This window comes from Cervus elaphus, chromosome 6 (genome assembly GCF_910594005.1).
Source record: "Cervus elaphus chromosome 6, mCerEla1.1, whole genome shotgun sequence".
NCBI classification, from domain to species: domain Eukaryota; kingdom Metazoa; phylum Chordata; class Mammalia; order Artiodactyla; family Cervidae; genus Cervus; species Cervus elaphus.
The window spans coordinates 49942589-49966452 of NC_057820.1; the positions used below are offsets into that span (position 1 = coordinate 49942589).

Sequence of the window (23864 nt, forward strand, 5' to 3'; positions counted from 1 at the left end):
CAGAGTGCCATGATGAGTGGCAGATAACATGTAGAGTAGAATTAATAAAACTGTGAGATGAGTGGAAAGTATTCTCTGAGGCTCTCCCTTGTGTAATATAATGGCAGTCTTACTTAACCGTGAAATTCTCAGAGCTGCTTTGTCTGTTTCTTGGCTGTGAGAGAATCTTAAAGCTATACCCTTTCATCCTCCAGATAAGGAAACTGAGGCTCAAAGAGATTTATGGCCTTCAGGTCACTAGTGATAGAGCAGCCCTGGCATGCCCAGCCTCTGATTCAAAAACGCTTGTTTCCTCACACTGTCTCCCAAACTAATACATTTATGATTGGCGTTCATTGACTGCAATGAAATGCTCTCACATCGATATTATATAAAGCATTGCATTTTATTGTAGTAAATGAATAGAAATAGAAATCTCTGCTGCATTTCATTGCTTAAGGAAGAAACACTGAAGTCTTACTAAAAGCTTTCTCATTACTATAAAGGCAATTTATAATAGGTGCTTTCCAGGTTCATTTGTGGGTCCTTTTTCAAGAGCAGCAGTTTATACCACATTTCTCAGATCTTGCCTGTGGAAGTGAGAGTACAGAGGTTTCCCATGGAGCTGCACGTGATGCCACACTCAGCAGTTCATGGAGTATAAGGAAAATCTTAATGCTTTATCGTTTGACATTTTAACCAAGGAAAAAACACACTTTTATAGGTTTAACTTACTGTGACATTTTCTTCTATCTCCCTTCCCCTTCAGGTATCTCCAAGGAAGCTTACTAAAAGGTATAGCTCATGCCCAACCATATTTCCAGATGACAGCACAGTCAGCGAGCCTAATCTTAGAACCACAATAAAATGGTGAGTACAACTAGGTTGCCAAGGCTGAGTGGCAGACCCCCTTCATGCTGAAAGCATCCTCGCCATACATTATTTCATTCGTTTGGTTTGTCCTTTTCAGTGATCAGGTTAAGAAACTGGTGTCAACTCTATGTTGGCTTCAGGGACCTCTCAATATGAGTCTTCAGTTTCCATGTTAATCATAGAGTACATGATAGAAGGGAAAGTCAGTTAGCAAGTGAGAAATCCCAGGAAAAATGTAAACCTCATTTGATTCATTTCTATTGTTAAGACAATGTTGAACATAATGAGAAACAGAGGTACCTGTTTATTGTATGTTTCTAGAAAAAAAATTATTTCTTTATGAGTTGGGAGAGTCCTACAACTATGTATACTAGTTTGGAAGCTACCATTAGAAGAAGGAACAGCTTGTCCCCTATTGGCACTGAAGTGAATCTGCAGTTAAATTTAACTGGACTTGGTCAGATTTATCCCACCGTGCATTTTTTTCCTGCAATATTTCTGTAGGAAATTTTACTTCTCCTTCCTCTCCCCCAAAGAGGGGGAAAATATATCAAAACCGTTTTAAGGGGCATACTCTCAAGCTTAATTTCTCCATAGATGAAATTTGTTCAACTGAGATTTTAACTTAATAGACACATTAAATTTTTGTTTTTGTTTTTTTAATTTTTGTTTATATATGTGTATCTCTAACACACTGTATCAATCAAAGCAGAGAACAAAAAAAGAGATGAAGTTTCAGAAACAAGGCTGTGGCCAGGCTTATACTTAAGAAGACACGAACAGTGTTACAATGACGAAAACTATTTCTCAACTTCTGGAAGCCCCTCATAGTCCACAATTGGAGATGCACAGTTCAAAACGCCCTAATCATGGGAATGTTCAAGTTTATTTAAGAGAGAGAATTAAAAACGAAACAGGATGCAGACCTTCCTACCTCCCTTGGGGTTGTCCATGGAACATTAAATAATGTCTTCTTAGCATATGAATGTTGACTTTCCAGAACAGTTTGGGAAATGCTACTTGAAAATATTAGTATCCTAGTTTCATTCTTTTACAAGTGGTTGACCAGCTTTCCCAGCACCACTTGTTAAAGAGGTTGTCTTTTTTCCATTGTATATCCTTGCCTCCTTTGTCAAAGATAAGGTGTCCATAAGTTCATGGATTTATCTCTGGGCTTTCTATTCTGTTCCATTGATCTGTCTTTCTGTCTTTGTGCCAGTACCATACTGTCTTGATGACTGTGGCTTTGTAGTAGAGTCTGAAGTCAGGCAGGTTGATTCCTCCAGTTCTATTCTTCTTTCTCAAGATTACTTTGGCTATTCGAGGTTTTTTGTATTTCCATACAAATTGTGAAATTCTTTGGTCTAGTTCTGTGACAAATACCGTTGGTAGCTTGATAGGGATTGCATTGAATCTATAGATTGCTTTGGGTAGAATAGCCATTTTGACAATATTGATTCTTCCAATCCATGAGCATGGTATGTTTCTCCATCTGTTTGTGTCCTCTTTGATCTCTTTCATCAGTGTTTTATAGTTTTCTATGTATAGGTCTTTTGTTTCTTTAGGTAGATATACTCCTAAGTATTTTATTCTTTTTGTTGCAGTGGTGAATGGTATTGTTTCCTTAATTTCTCTTTCTGTTTTCTCATTGTTAGTATATAGGAATGCAAGGGATTTTCGTGTGTTAATTTTATATCCTGCAACTTTACTATATTCATTGATTAGCTCTAGTAATTTTCTGGTAGAGTCTTTAGGGTTTTCTATGTAGAGGATCATGTCATCTGCAAACAGCGAGAGTTTCACTTCTTCTTTTCCTATCTGGATTCTGAAACTAGAACACTTTCTAACACCATACACAAAAATAAACTCAAAATGGATTAAAGATCTAAATGTAAGACCAGAAACTATAAAACTCCTAGAGGAGAACATAGGCAAAACACTCTCCGACATAAATCACAGCAAGATCCTCTATGACCCACCTCCCAGAATATTGGAAATAAAAGCAAAAATAAACAAATGGGACCTAATGAAACTTAAAAGCTTTTGCACAACAAAGGAAACTATAAGTAAGGTGAAAAGACAGCCCTCAGATTGGGAGAAAATAATAGCAAATGAAGAAACAGACAAAGGATTAATCTCAAAAATATACAAGCAACTCTTGAAGCTCAATTCCAGAAAAATAAATGACCCAATCAAAAAATGGGCCAAAGAACTAAACAGACATTTCTCCAAAGAAGACATACAGATGGCTAACAAACACATGAAAAGATGCTCAACATCACTCATTATCAGAGAAATGCAAATCAAAACCACAATGAGGTACCATTACACGCCAGTCAGGATGGCTGCTATCCAAAAGTCTACAAGCAATAAATGCTGGAGAGGGTGTGGAGAAAAGGGAACCCTCTTACACTGTTGGTGGGAATGCAAACTAGTACAGCCGCTATGGAAAACAGTGTGGAGATTTCTTAAAAAACTGGAAATGGAACTGCCATATGACCCAGCAATCCCACTTCTGGGCATACACACTGAGGAAACCAGATCTGAAAGAGACACGTGCACCCCAGTGTTCATCACAGCACTGTTTATAATAGCCAGGACATGGAAGCAACCTAGATGCCCATCAGCAGATGAATGGATAAGGAAGCTGTGGTACATATACACCATGGAATATTACTCAGCCGTTAAAAAGAATTCATTTGAATCAGTTCTAATGAGATGGATGAAACTGGAGCCCCCTATACAGAGTGAAGTGAGCCAGAAAGATAAAGACCATTACAGCATACTAACACATATATATGGAATTTAGAAATATGGTAACGACAACCCTATATGCAAAAACAGAAAAAGAGACACAGAAGTACAGAACAGACTTTTGAACTCTCTGGGAGAAGGTGAGGGTGGGATGTTTCGAAAGAACAGCATGTATATTATCTATGGTGAAACAGGTCACCAGCCCAGGTGGGATGCATGAGACAAAGTGCTCGGGCCTGGTGCACTGGGAAGACCCAGAGGAATCGGGTGGAGAGGGAGGTGGGAGGGGGGGATCGGGATGGGGAATACGTGTAAATCTATTGCTGATTCATATCAATGTATGACAAAACCCACTGAAAAAATAAATAAAATTAAAAAAAAAATATTAGTATCCTTATCATTAATTTTACTTTTCTGTCTTAAAAGTATAATTAGCTTATAAATTTAATTTAATTTTTAATGTGCAAGGCTTTTTATTTTTTAGCTATTTAAATGATCAGTAACTTCTAACTTGAATTAAAAACAACCAGTTCACAATCATAATAATGTAACTTTCTTATAATATTAGTTTCGGTCAAATCGTATTTCAACAAAAACTGAGCCCCATTGCTCTTTAAAGTCCTGAGTTTTGGCACTTCTCTCGTAATCACTGAATGTTTTTATTCAGCCAAGACTCTAAATCTGTGGGTTAAAAACTACTCTCACTGTGGCTAGACTCACAGCTTCTTTTGAATTCAAAAGAGCCTGATGTTCCAGTATATAATTCAGAAGTAGTTTTAAAGATTAACCTTGCTCAGACAAGTAGGTTTCATGCTTTTTATTCTCAACCTAATCTTAGTGTTTGGAAATAAAGTAAATTTTTTTCTCATTAAGTTTTAAAAATGACCATTCACATTCATTATTGATGAAATAAAGGTTTACTGAGAAAATTAATAGGGCAAATTGGCTTTTAGGAATGATCTTGAAAAATACGATGGGATTAGTTTTCATTTGGGGTAGGTGAGCCTTATTAGAATCACTTGTGCAACTTTTTCAAGATGTATGTCTCTGAACACATACATGAATTCCACCTTTCCTCCCTGCCCTCAAGACACAGTCTGTGGGTCTATCTGCCTCTCTGTCCCTGTGTCTCTTTCTCTCACACACACACCCTTTTGACAAGCTGAGGAATGATGTGTGAGGCATGATTTCATAGACAAAAGCATCCTGAGAGATTCTGATCTTAACCCTGACTCATTCATTCCTAGACTTGGCTGCACGTTGCAGTCACCTGGGGAGCTTTAAATACAATCCTGTTGCCCAGGTCGTACCTAATGCAGTTAAATCAGAACATTTTGAAGCAGAAGCCAGGCAGTGTTTAAAGCATCCCGGGTAATCCAGTGTGCAGCTGACCTTGGGAACCACTCTCTGCTTTGAGGGTAGGAGAAAGAGAACTACTTCTGATAACTGGTGGGACGTTGAGTAAGTCAATTTTAAGCCTTGATTCTCTTATTTGTAAAATGGGTTAAGTATCATATTAGGTTCAGTTGCCCTTTTTATCGTGTAACTTTTAATTCTGTGACTTTAAAATCAATTTGAAGAAACTTTGAAGCACTATAGAAGTATCCATCTTTGATGCTAACAGTGTTACAGGCCTTTCTGCAAATGCTAAGATTCTATAGAGGAGTTACAAAATTCAGATTTGCCTTCTCTCTATTATTTTGAGTTTCATTTTAGATACTGAGAACAAAGGGAAGCAAATAACTTAACCAGAGAACCCCTTAATTGCCTAATACACAGCATCTGTGAATAACTTAGGGCTATAGTAGTGTAAAAACTATCTGAGGACTTGTACCTGTTGGTTAGTTAATACTTTATTTAAAATAATGTGGAAATACCTGTCATTAATAGTGTACTGTGTTGTATTGTGCTGCCTTATTAGCAGTGCTTATTTCAGGATAACTAGGCCTATCATCAATTTTGTGACTATAAAATTTTGCTATTAAATTTTCTAATAATTATGTGTGAAAGTGATTTTAAATCCATTTTATTTGATATGGAGCACTTGTATTACTTACTTTTAGAGAAATAATGGAAAATAGATGTGTTAGGGGGACTACCGAACGGAATCAACTGAAATGCAGTGCCTAACAAAAAGCCACACGCACAAAATCTGTATGGCTTAAATTTAACCATGTGGATAGATGATGTAACTTGTATGGGATGAAAGATTCTGTGCATAGAAGGACAAATGACCGGGGAAATATGTAAGAATTTATATATTATAATAATCAACCCAAACATGTCTTCTAAGAGCACATCTATATTTTGGGTCTCCTAATTTTGCTAAAAGCCAAAGAACCTAAAACATGGGGGATACCACCTATGGGTACTGCTCTGAATTAGGGGGTGTGGGGGCCACCGGGCATCTGGATGGTCTTACCTCTCTACCAACCCTTTAAAATGTCTTCAGGCCTAATGTGATAAAAACCAATTATTACAATATTTTTTTTTCCTCCACAGGGTGAGCTTAGAAATATATAACCACATAAAAAACAGGTGAGCTCTTTTAAAACCTGTCTTGTTATTCCAGCTAATTAATTTACACAGTATCAAGTTTAGTGTTAATAACAATGGACAGTATTAGAGTAAGCTTTTACTGTTAGGAGTCCTTTCATTACAGTATTGAAGTGAATCATTTATTTTTATTTTGAGACTCTTAATTCTTTAAGTTTTATGTGGTTTACATGGATATTTACTGTATTAGAAATTGAAATTTAAAATTTAAAAAATTAAATCCACTGTATGTGAAAACAGGCTTTCCTCAGCACTGCTGAAGTTCTGAGCCGGATGAGGCTTTGGCGTGGGGTGCCACCCTGTGTGCCGCAGAGTGTTTAGCAGCACCCCGGCCTCTGCTCTGTAGGTGCAAGTAAGGTGTTCTGCTTCTCTCCACATTAGGACAGGAACACTGTCTCCTGAGGGATGAGATCACCATCTGACTGGGGACCCCAGTGTTTAACATAAGTCATTTTTTTAATGAAAAATAACCATTTTCCACAACAAAATAGTGGAGAGGATAGTATCTCATTAATAGGAGACAGTTGATTCTCATGTCAACATTGTCTTCAGTCATTTGCTTTGAAGAAGCAATATGAAGATCCAGCTACATGCAGACGTATAGTTGGGAAAAGGTGAATTTTTAAAGCCTTGAGATAATTGGACATATTCTTTGATACTGTCCCCAAAATCCACATGTGCCAGTTTATTAAATTAGTTAAGATGGAGTTCCAAGTCATTATCAGTGAACTTGAGGTAGATACTATGTTAAATTAATGCCCATTGATCTGTCATGCATACTGAGTGGATCTTTTTATCTGTACATGATTTTATATTATACATTGTCATTTGCAAAGTATTGGTTCACATGTCTTCAGACAGTGTCAAAAACTCACTCTTGTTAGTATCACTACCAGTCTTATCAGGAAAGTCTTTAAGTATTGATAAATCAAGCTCACCATAAATAACACACTGGAAGGTACAAATTTTCCAAAAATCCTAATATTTTTAGCTTGATGGTTTGAATTTTATCATTGGCAACAAATAGTTTAGAGTTGTCTTTGAAGTGACAGGCTCACTTTGTTCATTTTTGAAAAAATGACTGTCAATTGGCGTTTCATGAAAAAAGTGGTTTAAATATGATGTTCTAGGGGGAAGAAAGTGACTTGGTTACCAGTAAGTTACAAATGCTCTTCCTTAGCACAGCCATATTTCAGTCCATACAAGCGCTTAATGCATACTTTCCGCTTACTCAGAATATGAAGAAGAAGAGTAAAGGTTTAAGAACACTTAATTTTTACTCTTTCATCATGGATGTTCTTAAGTGAAGCAGATTTTTTACATTCATTTGGCCAGGAATAAGTGAATGACTTCTAATTTAGTTTCATACCACTGCCTTGATTCACACTCAGAAATGAGCAATTTTACCCACTTTTGCTTTTATACAATCATAGTTAAGTGTCAAACAGGGTAAAGGCAGGTGATGTCTTGGTATTCTTATAAAACACGTTTTGACCTCTTGGACTTACAGGATTTCTGAAGAGGGGCCAGGGGAGATTCCTATAGAGGCCTATAGACCACATTTGCAGAACTACTGTTTAAATGGGCACAGTGTAGTAGTGTGGTGGAATTTAAAAGAAAAAGCCTGGTCTCTCTTAAAAGACAATTAAAATTTTTAACTCAAACTATTTAAAAGAGACAAGAAGAAATAAACAATAAGAATATAATATGAAGAACAAAAGCGGGGTGGAGACAAGAAAAAATCATGAATCTCATATTTACATTCATTGAAGTTAGAAGACTTTATTGCCTACTACTACCACTTTATAAAATGTTCTTGTATATTCCATTGTGAGGTTAGTGAAGTGGAAATGTATTGGTCTAGGAACATTGCCTGTTAGAAGGGGTCTGTGTGGGTAAAGGCAGCTCTGGCTGGTTATAGAAGAGATTTCATGCAACTTGGTGTGCTGAGTATAAAATAGGTCAGAAAACCTTTCTAAGGGCAGAATCCAGGAGAATATGTAAAACTGTTTGCTTTATTAAGGTTAAGCTTCCTCTACTCCTCTCTCTACTTTTAGCAGATATTTTACTAAGCTAGTAACTCCTGAATTAATTTTTAAAATACACATTCTTATTTTATAGAGATTCTAATAGGTCCTTGGACATTTTTGATGAGAGATCACATCCACTCACAGTAAGTGTCACTTTTATTGAAGGTGTATTTTTCTCTTATTACAGTTGTGTTTATTTCATGCTGATTTGCTTTGAAATTAATTACTAGAAGAAAATTATTGCCTCCAGCTCAAAGCCAAGATTGTCTTCCTTTAAGTCTTCTTCCCCCACCCCATATTATGTCAAGTAATTTTACCAAAAGCATGTTGTGTCAGGGGTGTGACTGATAAGAACCAAGTTACGCTTTGTATGACGAATGAGCAGGTAAGTAAACATACACAAGCAACAGAAAATGTAGGTTTTTAAAGGATGATTTTCCATAGCGTCACACAATATAAACATTTCCTAACACATATGTAAGACCTCTAAGGAGAAAATTTAAAAACTGTTTAAATTTTAAACTAATTAAAATGACAGGGTTTAAAAACTCACTTCTTCAGGTGCTCAGTAGACACATGTGACTGGTGACCGCTGTGTAAGAGAGCACACTCTTAGAGCCTCTGGTTACAGGACACTGGAAAGGTGTTTTCATAGTTGACTGCAGAAAAGTCTGATGACGTACAATGATCAGCAAGACTTTGAGCCTAAAAATAGTTTGCATTTGGTTAGAATTCTTTGGGGAAGAAGGTGAAAATACATTTTCTGAGGTTGTGCTTGCATTTTTCTTTAATGAATGGTAGTGAGTATTGAATCACTATGGTACTTTAGGATCCAATTGTTTATATTTAAAAGACTACAAGATATGTCACCTAGTCAAAATTATTTTAAGTAGCACGTGGGCCCACGTGTGAAGATTGCTATCTTGAGGGTACTTTTAAGTATTTTTCTTCAGTGGATACTTAACACTGTGTTTTTTCTTCTTTCAGCGAGAAAGGGTTCCGGAGGAGTACTTTCAGCATGATCCTGAACCCAAATACATCTACAGATTTGTGTATGCTCTCTTCAGTGCCGCCCAGCTGGCTACTATTAAATGTGCAATAGTGACTTTGGTAATATATTTTTCTCTTAATAGAAGCATCTCTAGAAATTTTTTTCTTGTACAGAAGGTATGGGCCTGTTTTTCAAATGAAAGTAGGTTCCTGAAATGATCATCAGAACTTTATTAAAGAGAAATGTATCAAAAGGAATGAAAACATACAGATTTGAGCTTTAGTAATCATCATGATTTAAAATGTTGCCACTGCTTTTCTCATCACAAAACAATTGATGTTAAAGGCAGCAGGAGAGACTTCTGGTTTCTCCTTCCACACCTCAGGATGCATGCACACACAGGGCACACAGGCGCACACCGGCAAAGTGTGCTGGGTGGTAGGATGGAGGCGATCACTGAACTTCCTGGCCCACGGCAGGTGTAGATTCAGTGTGTTTCTGAGTCTCAGGCTGTGTTGCCTAGGCAGTGTGATGTGTGTCTTGATTGAGACTGACTGCCTTCACCTCCCTGACCTTGGACGACAGTGTTAACCATCTCTACTGTCCCCTGGTGCCGGCGTGTGAAGGTACCCAGGACTGGGGTGTCAGCAGTGCTTGGAAAGGCTTTACTCAGGTTAGCCTGCCGAGCTCCAGCTATGTGAGGACCTTTCTGTCATCCATACTGAATTCCTGTGGTAAGATTTCATCATTTGACTAATACATCATATTCAGCTGAGAGGTAGTTGGGATTGCCTAACTCCTCCCTATAGCAAACCCATAGGGGAAGGTCAGCTGCATGGTCTGGAGGGAGGGCCTGCGTCCACCGCTGCCCGCGCCCCTGCAGGCAGAGTGTAGGAGAGGAGGCTTCCCCTCAGTGGGCCCGGGTCAGACGCAGGCCTTTTCTTGGAGCTGCGAGCCAGGTACAGGGCTCAGTTGGCATGTGCTTGAGAGAGGCGGGAGTGGCGCTGGCATGTGGAGAGCTGGGAAATGCAGGCAGGAGAGGGTGTGTGGGTTGGAAGAGGGGCATTTCTTTGTAGACAAGTTAAGCCCGATGGACCTGTGAGACAGCAGAGTGACAGTGTCTAGCAGTCATTTGACTGTATGGGATTGGAGCCCGAAGCTGAGCAAGAGGCAGGGAATTACGTGTAGCTGTTCAAATGCAGAGAAAGTACGTTAAATAAAAGTTGAGGAGAAGATAGATCTGTGGGGACTGTCAGCACTCACAGGACACATCCCCAGAGGAGTGGCCGGAGTGGTAGGAAACCCAGGACAGAATCAGAAGAGCTGCCAGGAGAGCTTGAAGAAGGAGAGCATGGTGCACGTGCTGAGTGCTGCCAAGGAACTCCTTAGGGCATACATGGGCACCAGATGCCTGCCCGTGTCACGGTTCTAAGTGCTGGGCATAGAGGAGAGTTCTTGCCTTTCTGAGGTAAGTATAGCAGACATAAGGGTTTTGTTTTTCTCTAGTTTTTATGGAGTATGGTTCATTTACAGTGTGTGTAAGTATCGGGTGTACCACAGAGTGTAAGACTTTTTAAAATGAGTATTTTTAAAAAGATGACTGTTTGAAGTAGTAGTGAAAGCTAGAAAGAGAAAGCAAGGTAAAGGGATGGAGAGATTCGAGGGGCTTCCCTGGTAGCTCAGACAGGAAGCAGTCTGCCTGCAGTGCAGGAGACTTGGGTTCCATCCCTGGTTTGGGAAGATCCCCTGGAGAAGGGAGTGGCAACCCACTGCAGTATTCTTGCCTGGAGAATTCCCCATGGACAGAGGAGCCAGACGGGTCCATGGGGTCACAGAGTCAGACACGACTGAGCGACTTAACACATGCACGCTAGAAAGACCAGGAAGAGCCTCTTTACAGAGGTGAGATCTGAACCAGGACCTGGCTGGACTGAGGAAGATGAGGGGCCTGAGAGCACAGGCAGGGGGCAGAGCACGAGGCGCAGACAGGAGCGGGTTCTGTGCTGAGGGGTCAGCAGGGTGCCGCTGTGATCAGAGTAGGGAATGAGGGAAGGCACAGGCAATGAGGGCACAGAAGGACGATGGCATCTCACCCAGGGCCTCGTGACTAGCAGGCCACAGAAGTGACCTGTTTGATGGGAGAGCCCTGGCAGATGTTGAGCAGGCCCGTGAAGTGCACTTAATCTGAGAGGCTCTCCTGGCTGCTCTGGGGAGAACAGACTGTGGTTGGCTTTCAGTGGAAGCAGAGAAGTTAGGAGGCAATGGCAGTGATAGAAGCCAGAAGTGACGGACAGAAGAGCAGAGCCGGCAGGTGACCAGTGAAAGTGGAGATAAGAATTCCCAACAGATGGTAGTGAGATAACTCAAGTGGAGGTCTTTGGTCCCGGCAGCCAGGCGTGTGGCAGTGTCTCTCAGCTCTGAGGGCAGGCCTGGGGAGTGGGGCGCTGTGATGAAGAGTGCTGGCTGTTTGTCATGAAGGCAGCAGTGACCATGCCTCAGTAGTTTCAGGGGGGCAGTGGCGGCCAGGGGCAGACTAGATGGGCTAAGGAGAGGATGGGTCATGAGGAGCCAGTGTCAGAACATTTCCTGAAGGAAGTGTTCTAAGGGGTGGTGACGGATGGGCTGAGAACATGTAAGAAAACATTGGAGAAAATCTCTGACAGAGAGGGGGTTGTTCAAGAAGAGATGAATTGTGGGAACAGTGTTCTGCAGAAATGAGAGGTGGGACTGACTTCATTCATAGAAGAGTTAGCTTCAGGGAAAAGAAAGAAGTGTAACTTCCACTGAGACAGGAGGGCAAGTGGTGTAAATGAGACCAGGTTTGCCTTTATAAAGTGAAGCTGAGAGGAAGCTGAGGGACTGCCCCTAAGGCTGAACTGCCTCTGTCAGTGCCATAATACAGCAGAGGGGCGGACCCTGCGGGAGACTCGTTCTTGGAGAGTACTGGCGCGTGTGGAGTTCTCTGGGGAGTGGGGTGCAGAAGTTCACTAAGAGTATATAATCTCAGTAACCGTGTTTGAAACACAATTGAGTTTGGAGAGCTTTGGCAGATCGGAGCTGTCAGTCTGATAACGGGACATTTTTCTTTTTGTCAAATGGCATATATTTTCTTCTGCAGAGGTAACAGCATCACAACTTATGTCTTTAGTCTTTACTCAGCTGTTAACTTGGTCTGGTTCTTTATAGAATAGCCATTTGACACATATAAAAGAAGCCATGAAGTCATCTCACAAACTACCTGGCAGATTTAGAGGAGCCCCAGGGATTCAGACATCGGCAGCTCTTAACCACCTTAGAACCAAACAAATTGACTAAGTTGCAGAATATGTAAGACCAGTGAGTTATGAAATAATGGAGATGTGAAAAATCGGGGTGTGAACAAAGAGCTCTTTGTGCGTGAATCTTCCCTGAAGAGGCCCTGAGTGTAAAGCACAGCTGCTCCGTGCTGCCTGCCCTGTGGGGCGCAGCAAGGAGGCTCCTTGACCTGGGAGGCTCCTTGACCACCAGTTATTATCTTCAAGTTCACCCTCTGAAGAGAAGATAAAGAAATGCTCAGTCTTACCAGAGTTTTACATACTCAAGCTTTATGTAAAATTGCCACGTACCCACCACCAGTATGGTAGGTACATTGCACACGGTAGGCACTCAAGCATTTACTGAACGGTTGAATCAGTGCTGGGCCATACGTGCTGCCTTTTACAAGTGGGAAGGTAATAACACAATGCCTGTCTTTAGAATGCTGAGATGTCCTTTCATTCCTGCGACCAAAATTGGGTTGGAAATTCACATGGGCAGAGTAGAAATACCAGACTGACAGAAATATTTGCCTTACAACTGTGACCTGGCCTTTGGCCTTGGCTGGCCAAGCAAAAGTCTCTGTAGAACCAAAGAATAAAAGATATGTTAAAAACAGATGAAACCTATCATTCCTAACAATTCTATGACAGCTTTTAAACTGAACTAAAATCAAAGGTCAGTCCTCTACTTTTGCAGGTTTACTTAGAAAGGCTTTTAACTTATGCTGAGATCGACCTTTGCCCCACTAACTGGAAAAGAATTGTTTTGGGAGCCATTCTTCTTGCCTCCAAGGTTTGGGACGATAAGGCTATTTCGGACTACTGCCAGATCCTAAAGGACATTACACTTGAGGACATGTGAGTTTGTAAGGTTACGGTGAACTGTCTAACCATTTTCCAATACCTTATTTGCTCCCATAAAGTTTACAGCTTAAGATATGTTACATTTTAAGAAATGTTACATTGTGCAGAGAGCTGAATTAGGTATAAATATAAAATTAGACTTCTGTCTGTCTAGCTGTAGTATAACCATTTGTATTTCCCATCATTAATTAGTTAAATCTTGGTGTGTTACTGTTGTAATATTCTGCTTGATAAATTGAAATTACTTTTCTGGTGGTTTTTGCCATTTTACAAGCTCACTACCAGAACAACATGATGCAGTAAATAACTTCACGTCTTTCTTAAAGCTGTCTACCAGGTCCAGTCTGTTTTTAAGAGACACATGTCTGGCCTTGGAAGTTAAGTGGTCACTGCTGAGATCTTAGCACCTCCAGACTACTGAGGTTATAACTTCAACTTGAGTCACACATTGTATGTTTGTTTTTGCAGGTCTTTTCTTTTGTAATCTGAGGTTGTCTCTAAGGTTCTGTTGTTACGGAAACCATGATGTACAGATGACCAAATAGAAAGGTTTCAGATCTCTGTGTTCTGTCTCCTCCACTGTCAGGAGTGTTCCCCATGTTTAGAAGTAGGTCTGCTGAGTTAGGAAACTCCTTTGTCTCAGATAGCCCAGGAAGTGTCAGTGGGGCCTCACCCGGGGCACTCAGCAACCACAGTGGTACTTGGTGGGGCCTCGAGTTAACTTGGGGGGTTCCTCACAGATGGCATGCTCCCATGGGCGTGAAACATCAGGCTTGCTGTCTGGCTGCAGGGAAGGGCCTCGAGGGTGGGAGGCAGCAGGAACCAGAGAGGTATTTGCAGCAGACTCTAGAAGTGCTCACTTGACAGGAAAAATGTCCTTGTGGGTGGCATTTAGGAAAACGTAAAGGGGCACCTCTTTATTATACTGAACAGCAGAGGACGATCAAGGTCATGGCAGGCAGTGGCAAGAGTTTGTTCCCTTTGCCCCTGACTCTTAATTCAGATTTACCAAAGTGCATATTTACAACTGAAGCAAAGAAGCTTGTGACTAAGAGAAGGGACCAGTGATTGTTGGTAGCTGTCAAAGTGGCTTTTGGTGAAAATGTCCACTTTGATGATAGAAAGTGTCATGGTGATATTGCTGGTAGCCACCTTAGTGTTACGGCAGATAATTCGAGATAAGTAGAAGTACTTTTGGAATTTGTAGAAACTAAGGTGACGTTGAGCACCACTATCATCCATCTTTAAACTGGTTCCTTGAAGGAAGGAAAATGTGTAATCATAAACACCAGGTCTGCCATGATGGCAGCTGAAATTTTCTCAGAACCTGCAGCTAAGCTGACGGGGGCTCTGGGTCCAGTTACAGCATCAGAGAACATGCAGGGAAGTGTGTGGATGTTCATAGATGTGAGCCCAATAGCACTGATGGCAGTGTCTAGCTACAGGAAGAAGCTAATTGTAAACAGCCCTTTTCTGTGTACAACAGAATCACCAGGAGCTATGTTCGTAATAGGTTGCTTTTGTTTATGATCTTTGGAAACTGGAAAGCATTACAGCCAAGTGTTCAAGTCACATTTGTCTCATCCCCCTGCTGTTGGCTGCTATTTGTAATGGTCTCATTTTGAGTCTAAATTGAAAAATTGGCATCTATCAGCTTTTCCTTAAAAGTTTTCTAACATTCATGTATCTTGTTTGAATATATTGAGCAGCTGCTGTTCAGAAAATTTGCTGCACCTATAAATGGCATGCTCTTCAGTCATCTAGTCATTTAAAAAAAAAAAAACGCAGAAGCGTATTCTGTAGTCCTAATGCCTTTTTCTTCAGTAAGTAAAGCTCTGTTAATAGACATGTTAATCCTATGAAGTACTGTATTTCCACACAATTAAAATGTATTAGTGGAAGAGAATATAAAAGGGATAGTGAAGTGCATTTATTCCCATAATAAATTAAGTCCTCATTAGCTGATTATCAAAACATTATCTCTTTTACATTTCTATAGACTTATGGCCATATGAACAGGAAATTAATTTTGGAGGTAGGTTCAGTTAGGTTTAAAGTTCAGCAAATGAGAAACCTCATTTCTGCTCACACTCTGCTCTCCATGCAGGAGAACATCAAACATTTGATGACTTACCAATGGATAAAATATTAACACTTTAAAACCAGGAAACAAATATTTTGAAAAATAAGTCACTTTCATTTGTCTGGGTATTTATCATTTGTATATAATTAACTCTTTAAAGTGATTGCTGTGAAAGTGGTAAGACTTCCTCTGATTTTATTTACTTAAACATTAGACAAGCTAATGACTGTGTATGGTCCCACAGGAAAGACCTGCTCCCAGGACCCTACTTTCCCACTTCATTGAATTCGCCCCCTGCGTGCCTATGCACCTTCTGTCCTAGTCAGGGCCGGCGGACAGAGCGCAGGGGGAACTGCTCCATCGGGGTCATTGCTCAGGTGCATTTAGTCTAGCCAAGACGTCTCCCCTTAATCCTACTGCCTCCCATAGCTTGAAAAGTGTATCCCATCCTGTCCCAGGAACACCTTCTGGTCCTACTGGGATTAAGAGGAACAGAAACTTGCATTCTGCCCTTTGCCACAGTCCCCTGCACTGGAGCGGGGGGAGGGGATTCCCTTTCGCATCGCGTGTAGCTTATTTATTTATTTATCTGAGATGAATCCTTGTTGCCTCAAGAGTCTTCTCCCCTCAGAGATAATAGCAGTGGCTCTCCATGGCCCCATTTGTTGCCGTGGTGATGTGCCTACTCCTTTTGTTGGCGTGTCTCTACTTCAATAAGCCCCTTCCTGTTATCTGTGGGAATGTCTGCAAGTTCTCCAGAGCTAGTAAACAGCACACATCATTCCTGTCATCTGATGACTGTAGCGGGGCCGTGTGAGCGAGCGTGGAGCATGAATGCGCAGCTGCACTGATGGAACTCTGAGGAATGAGCCCCCGAGTCAGCAGCATGGGTGCATAAGAGGGCCGTAACCTCCCCCCCTTGTCCCAAACTCCAAGTGCCAGGACGCAGGAAGAACCACCAAGAGCTGTCCCTTGTTTGAACATGAGTGTATTAATCCAGCTGGGGAGCCGTTATTTGTTTCCAAGCTGTATTTAGAGCTGTTGTGGCACAGAATGGGGTTTCTGAAGATAGCCCAGTTGACTAAAATTGTCCTATGTTGGTTTTGTCTTCTCCTCCCCCAGGAATGAGGCGGAACTGCACTTTGTGGAGCTCCTCCAGTTTCATCTTAAGGTTTCCACCAGTGTTTATGCCAGATACTACTTTGACCTTTTCTCCTTAGCAGATGACGACAACCTGAGTTTTCCAATTGCTCCTTTTAGCACAGAAAGAGCACAGAGCCTAGAGGTAAGACTGGGGATTCACTAACTGGGTTTTCTGTCAGCCACCAAAGCCAGCGTCTGTGGCTGACTTACACTCTGCAGTGACTGACAGTTTGCAGAGCTTATTAACCCATTGGCATCTTATTCCCTGTGTCTTTTATGGGTTAGACAGAGATATCACATTATTTTTTTTAAAAAATTACAGATATCTCTTATGTAACCATAATTCAGAATATTTTAAATCAGATTTAATTGTTCTTAATGGTTTTCCATTTGAACCTCCACACTTACATATAACCATACAGGAATAATTCTTATAATTGTGTCCCTAATCATATGTACATTGATAATTACTTACCATTCTTAACTGCCTGAGCTTGTAGTGTGTGTTTGTGTATCACAGTTCAGCCCCATGAGTTTATTAGACCAGAAGCATCAGGGGCTAACCTGTGAGACCTATACTTGGAAATTAGAATGTGGGTTCAGAAACTGGATGTAGAAAGTAGGTGGGTTTTTAATGGAAGTGGTAACATACATGGGATGAAGGAATTTGTAGTAGTGATTTGAAGAGTAATTTGAAGTAGTTTGTGATTTCTGGTGGGTATACAGCAAAATTTACAACTGAAATGCATACATATAAAGTTGACACTTTTTCTGGTACCTTGGTACTTTAGAAATAAGACATTTTTCTACAATAATTTACATGCATGTGAAATAGCACCTTGTAGTGCTTCATCACTAGACCTTTCTTGCCTTCAACACACACCTACCCTCATTAAAATGTTCGTAGTGTAGTAAATAATGAAGACTGAATAGAAGTTGAATAGCTGGGTAAACACTGATTTTGCTCAGGTGTGTTCATTATGCTTAAGGACCTAGTATGTAGGTAACATCATATTGCTGTTAGATGGGGCCTATTTTGGGAACCCAGTTTTTAAATATGTTCCTCCCTGCCCCAGCAATCTCATCATAGCCCTTGAAGAATATTATCTTAGGGAATCAGCAGTGTAGATATGAGCTATCCAAAGTAGCAGCAACTGTCAACCTAAATGAATGCAGATGTGTGGCTTATCAATGCTGCTTTCTTTAAGGTTGGAACTTTTTTCCCCCAATTATACTTATGTTCTATCTGATTGACTTTCTTAGGCCATCTCCAGACTGTGTGAAGACAAATACAAAGTGGGCAGAGTTGCTGTGAGAAGGTCTTTCAGCGCTGATCATTTCATTGGTATTCAGCGCTCCAATGCCATCCTCTCATGAACAGAGAGAGGTGAGGGGTTGTAACATCATGAACCCCTCGTAACAAGGACTGGAGAAATACCACCTCTCCTGCTCAGAAACCAGCAAAGTTAGTATTTCACCCAGAAGAAAGACACTGAATTCAAGAGACTTGCAGACAGCAAAGGTTATGGTCATAGGAAAAAACTGGACCTTGTCAAGACAACACACTCTTCTGTCCTTTTTAATGTAAACAGAGTTACAAAAACCACTCCAAAGCTAAAAGCTCCCAACCCACCCACAGATATTTGCTTACTGTGTAGGCCGATAACTGTGAACTATGTGAGGTTTTTTTAATAGTTTAAATTTTTAGACTTTAAAGACACTAACTGTATAACTTTTACTTTTTCCTATTTTTCTCACCCATATTGCTGCATATTCCTTTAGAATCAGTGCAGTATTGCCGTTCAAACACGGGACTCCTGACAACTCATATAGCCACTTAGGAACAGACTGCTGTAGCACTGTTAGGTTTTGAAGGATTCTTCCTCCCTATTTCATTGAAGCTGCTAGTCATTTTTGGCAATCAGTTTAAACCAAAAAGCTGCTGAATAACACTTGTCATTCAGTTTTTTTGCAAGCACTACTTATTAGCATATTAGCATGTTTGGGATCATAAGCAGAGAAAGTATGTTGTTACCTGCTTCTATTGGGTCCCTGCTGCGTTTCTTGTTAACTCTAATGGTGCTTCTCATTTTCTGATGATTTTCCTCTTTGTTAAATACTTGTATTAAAGGATATTTTCATAATTGCAGCCAACCTGTTAGTCCAGGAATAAGCAGATAGTGAAATAGAAGGTGTCCCAAAAGTCTTGGTGCAATTTTAAGCTTTAATACAGTGTGCTTGGACACTCCAGGACACTGCCGTGGAAGTATAAATGCTACAGACGCAAAATGTGACTTGAAAGTTTACTTGAATTTCTTCTAAACTCATTTGGTTTTGTAAATCTTAGATGTTAAGCTTTTAATTTGAATTTTTTGTTTCAGTCCCTCTTGAAGATGGCAAACAATAGGCTAAAACAAAAGATTAAAATTAAGAGCTTAATGTTTAAAATTTACAAAACTAAATGAGTTTAGAAGAAATTCAAGTAAACTCTCAGGTGATGTTTTGTAAGTTTGTAGCATTTATATTTCTACAAGTATCAAAGCTTCAAATTGCACAGAGACTTCAGGAGGATATCTTGTATCTTTATAGACCTGGCCTCCTCTTTTTAAAATAGTCCTTTGCCTGGCTGGGCTGTTGATCTGCTTGAGCCCGGAAGTTTCTTTTTTATAGGTTTGGTAAAGGAATTACGAACAATAGCATTAGTTATCGATAATAAACTGAAAGGAACTGGACCCTAGTAGTAGTGACAGGGAAGTAAGCGACATGAAACAGCTTTTCTGTTCTGCGTGTTAACCTGGCTGTAGGTGTGTCAGTTCAAGTTGTTACTTGAGGAAAGATAAATCTTAGGAACCCTTACCTCAGGCTTTTTAAAACACAGGGTACCACTTAGCCACCAGGAAGCCCATTAAAAGACAGGGAGGTCCAGTAATCAGTCTTTTAGGAAATTGGTAATGATGTCACCTAAATGTGAAACATTAAAAAAAAAAAAGTGTTCTCAACTATGTAAAATCTTTCTCCTACCTTCTCAAACATAATCCTAGGAATTTTGCCTGTAAACAAAGCATTTCTGGGCTATAAATACTTTCTCTCTTTATAGCAAGGCTTCACATTATATTGAGTGCCACAGGTTCCATCATTTTTAAAGGACAGAGACATAAACGATAAATAATGGATATAAAATATTACAGTCTACCACCTCAAAAAATGTTGTTTATGGAGCTTGGAGATTCAAGTATCGATTGCAGTTTTATTTTGAAAAGGATGCTACAACTTGTGTGGTTTTTCTTCCTCATGTTTATATTAAAAGAAAAGAATAAAAGTATTTTAATTAAAATACGTGGCTGTTGTGCACCTTCTCACTGCTCACGTAACATCACGGCTCTGCTTAGCGCAAATGTTCTCAATCCGCTCTGATAGGCAGGCCTGAAAGCATTTTCCGACTACCCATTCAAAAGTTTCTTTGACCGTTGCCTTTAGTTAAGAGGCATTTATTTCTTCGGCTTATGTTCTTTTCAACCAGAAGATAATTTAGTACACTTAAAATCACTGGCTGTGGTGCTCAGTGGCATAGTGCATTAGATGGCACTTTGGAATTGTGTGTTATTGTACCAACAGGGGAAAAAAGCACATTGGAAGATAAAAGGTAAAACACAGAAAGGAGTTACAGAAATACTGTTGAATCAGAACATGAGTTACTTGAGGATTTCAAGCCACTGAACAGGAAAGAAAATGGAATAAGAGGAAGTAGAACTGCGGTTGTTGTAAAGAGGGTGATGTTAAACAAGCCATGTGATGTACCAGATCACCATCAGGTTTCTCTAAGACCCTAGTCACTGCACTCGCACAATATTCCATCACTCCTGATAGTATTGTTGTGTCTTCATCCACCTTAATTCACTACCTAAGGTCAGATCTTTTAACTTTGTTCTTGGTAAGTTGTTGATTAGGAGAAATAATCTGAATTAGTGCAGAAGGAGAGAAAAACTATGACAAATCACTAAGATAGTTTGTACCATGTAATAATATGCCAGTTACTAAGCAGAAATGCTGTCACATCTTGAGTGGTCAAAGGTTAAAAAAAAGTGGGGGTAGGAACACTGCTTGGACACGACTGTAGTTTGAAGACAAGTTAGAATCACTAAACATTGCTCTTTCAGTGTTAATTCTAGAGACAATTACAGCCATTTTGATAAATGGAAAACTTAAAGATTCTCATAAGTACTATAGGGCATGAAAACTAGTTCCTAGTAGGGGCAATAGGGTAGTGTTGAGATTTTATACCTAGGAAGAGTTTATTCCCTAAAGTACTAAGACTATAAAAGAATACCTCAACTCAAATTTATTTTCATTTTTAGTTTTTGGAATATACTGACGGTGCAATTTTAACTGGAATACTGTGAACTGAACTTTATAAGGACAAGACAAAGGTTTCAAATCTATGTATGAACCAAATGAAATTGTCATTTTTCTACATTAAATTCACGTGGTTCACCCTAAGACAACTTAGGGCCCAGTGTTTCTGAGAAGTTTTTTCCATTCTGTATCAGATTCTATCATGACCCTATTCTATCACATCTAAAGTACCCTGTATGCCCATTATTGAAATTCAACCTTACAAAGTCCTGGTTTTATAACAACTCATGTTTCATTTGTTAGTTTTCCCATTTTATAAGATATACCATTACTTGATTTTTTAAAAGTGCTGATGAAGTCAGTATTTACTGGAAAATCATTCACTCTATATTTCAGGTTATGCAGTGTTTTGGGAAGTGTTTCCATACAGCATGTAGGTTACCTGAACTCTTTGATCACACAAGCCTTCTACCACGTGTAGAGTGACTAGGACTGTTCCTCGCCCAGAAGCCGTGGTCTGTGAGTTCAGAGCTACTAGGTAAAGCACCTGATGGCTGGCAGAGCCTCTCTCAGGCAAGCGCTAGTTTCTGTGCAGAATCTGTCGATTATCCCTAGCATCTACCAAGGATTAGATCACCTAAGATCTCAACTGTTGGCCACTTATCACCCTGGCCGGCCTGACACTGCCAGCAAAAATAAAATCCAGGAGCCCTTCAGCAAAGTCTGGTCCCTTGTACACAGGTGCAGTCTGGTTTCGGAGGCAATTTAGTCTATTTTAAATGGGTTTGGCAGATGAGAGAACAATTTAATGTGAAACAAATTTTAAGAATACCAGTTTGTGGTTTAGGGAACTCTAGGATGCAGAAAGAACTAGGAAAGTGAAACAGAAATTAAGAGGAATCCAGAGTCAAATGAAAAGTGGTTAACATTCTTTAAAAAAGGCCCAGGTATGCAAAACAGAAAAAGAGACACAGAAATACAGAACAGACTTTTGAACTCTGTGGGAGAATGTGAGGGTGGGATGTTTCAAAAGAACAGCATGTATACTATCTATGGTGAAACAGATCACCAGCCCAGGTGGGATGCATGAGACAAGTGCTCGGGCCTGGTGCACTGGGAAGACCCAGAGGAGTCGGGTGGAGAGGGAGGTGGGAGGGGGGATCGGGATGGGGAATAAGTGTAAATCTATGGCTGATTCATATCAATGTATGACAAAACCCACTGAAATGTTGTGAAGTAATTAGCCTCCAACTAATAAAAAAATTAAAAAAAAAAAAAAAAAGAAATTACCAAACAAACAACACGTCATTTCTGTTTTTTCAAAAATACAGGAATAACATTGGTGCAAGATAAACTGCTAAGTTAGAAGCATAAAATGGATACAGGAAAGTAATCTTCATAAAAAAAAAAAGGCCCAGGTAAATGTGAAGGGAGCTAGTAATTTGAATATTAGAAAAATTCAGCGACAGCCTCAGAACCTAAGGTACTCAAGAATGTGTCCATATCTACTCAGATTGTTCTGACTTTTTCTTAAAACATCTATTCCTTCATCCTAGCATTCTCATTTCCAACCTTTACTTCTGGCTCCCCAGACGGTGGCCCTGTATTACCTCCCTGTGGGAACTGACCCTTCCAAGGGCAAAGGTTGAGTGTTCGGTCACCTCCCACTGGCCTCTCTCAGGATCATCTCAGCTTCACCCTCTGATTTTCTGCTAGTGCCAAATGTGGCAGTGCTTGATGCTGGTTACTACTGTGATCCACTTCCAAAGCCTTAGCAGGTTCCAGGAAGTACCGGATTTATATGGCTCACAGGCTAACTGGTCCCTGTGATCCCCTTTAATCAACTACTTGGGCCCTCCTCAAGGTGCTTGTTCCCCATCTGCTGCACTCAGTCCCCTGACCTGCCCACAATTCTAGACGTATCACCTCAGGCTAAGCAGCAACCCCACGTGCAGACTCCACAACTTGTTTCACCTGGCGTTAGGAACAGATGCCTCACTCTTAAGGTAACCCCTCTCATCCAACGGAGGCAATTCCATCCCAAGGCTTAAAATCAAACTGCTATATCCACCCCCATCCCCTCCAGAACCTCACCAGTTTATTCCCTTCTGCTTCAAAATTGCATTCATCTTCCCAACATGAGGATAGGGCAGTTTGACCTTGCTTGGTCCTTTACATGTCCCAGTATTTCACAAGATGTGGTCTCTAGACCATCTTGCCTCTCATGGGCTGAAAACTTGTAAGAAATGAGGGGAATCCTGGAACAGATAAAGAAACATTAGTAGAAAGTCTGGTGAGATCCAAATGAAGTCTGGAGTTAATAGTAATATGATAATCTTGACTTCAGTTTAACAAAAGTGCTATGATAATATGTTAATATTAGGGCAAGATGTATATATTTTTGCAACTTCTGTGTAAACCTAAAATAATTCTAAAAGTTTAAACAAGCAAACAAAACAAAAAGAACCACTTCCTGGGCCCTAGACTAAACGAATCTCAGTTCCTGGAGCGAAGCCAGGAAATCTACATTTCTAATAGGAACCCCCAATGATTCTTACACAGACACAAACTTGAAAACTAGTCTTTCAATTCTCTCCCATCCCATGCCTGAATGGCTGCTTCCTCCTCATTTTATTGATACTTACCTTAACCTGGTTTAATCCTTCAGGTCCTCCCAACTCTAAAATATAAATACTATCATTATCGCCCTTTCACAGATGAGAAAGTGCTAAGATGAGAGTACTAAAAGGTTAAGCCATCTGTCTAGGATCAAGCAGCCCATGATTGATGGAGCTGGAATCTGAGTCCCTCGTCAGTCTAGCTCCCAAATCTATGCATAGAACGCTTATACTGCCTCTCCTTCTGCTGGATGTGACCAATTAAAGAGCTGTGCAACTAAGCCACTAAAAATGCATTATGACCTACTTCTCTAGCCACCCAAG

At 40.2% G+C, this 23864-nt stretch overlaps 1 protein-coding gene across 16 annotated transcripts in view; it reads left to right on the forward strand.

The window, feature by feature from the left end:
- LOC122696614 (cyclin-Y-like protein 1) overlaps nt 1–19905 on the forward strand; it is a 248887-nt gene extending 228982 nt beyond the window's left edge. For 15 of the 16 annotated variants that reach the window (XM_043906850.1, XM_043906851.1, XM_043906855.1 and 12 more), the window contains 7 exons: nt 749–849; nt 6109–6144; nt 8284–8335; nt 9180–9302; nt 13177–13337; nt 16549–16711; nt 17833–19905. In XM_043906850.1, the coding sequence (XP_043762785.1) occupies nt 749–849; nt 6109–6144; nt 8284–8335; nt 9180–9302; nt 13177–13337; nt 16549–16711; nt 17833–17946 (750 nt within the window). In that variant the 3' untranslated portion in view covers nt 17947–19905. Of the gene's footprint in view, nt 1–748; nt 850–6108; nt 6145–8283; nt 8336–9179; nt 9303–13176; nt 13338–16548; nt 16712–17832 lie in introns of those variants that run through there. The other variant, XM_043906861.1, reaches the window with a different exon arrangement.
- The last annotated feature ends 3959 nt before the right edge of the window (nt 19906–23864 follow it).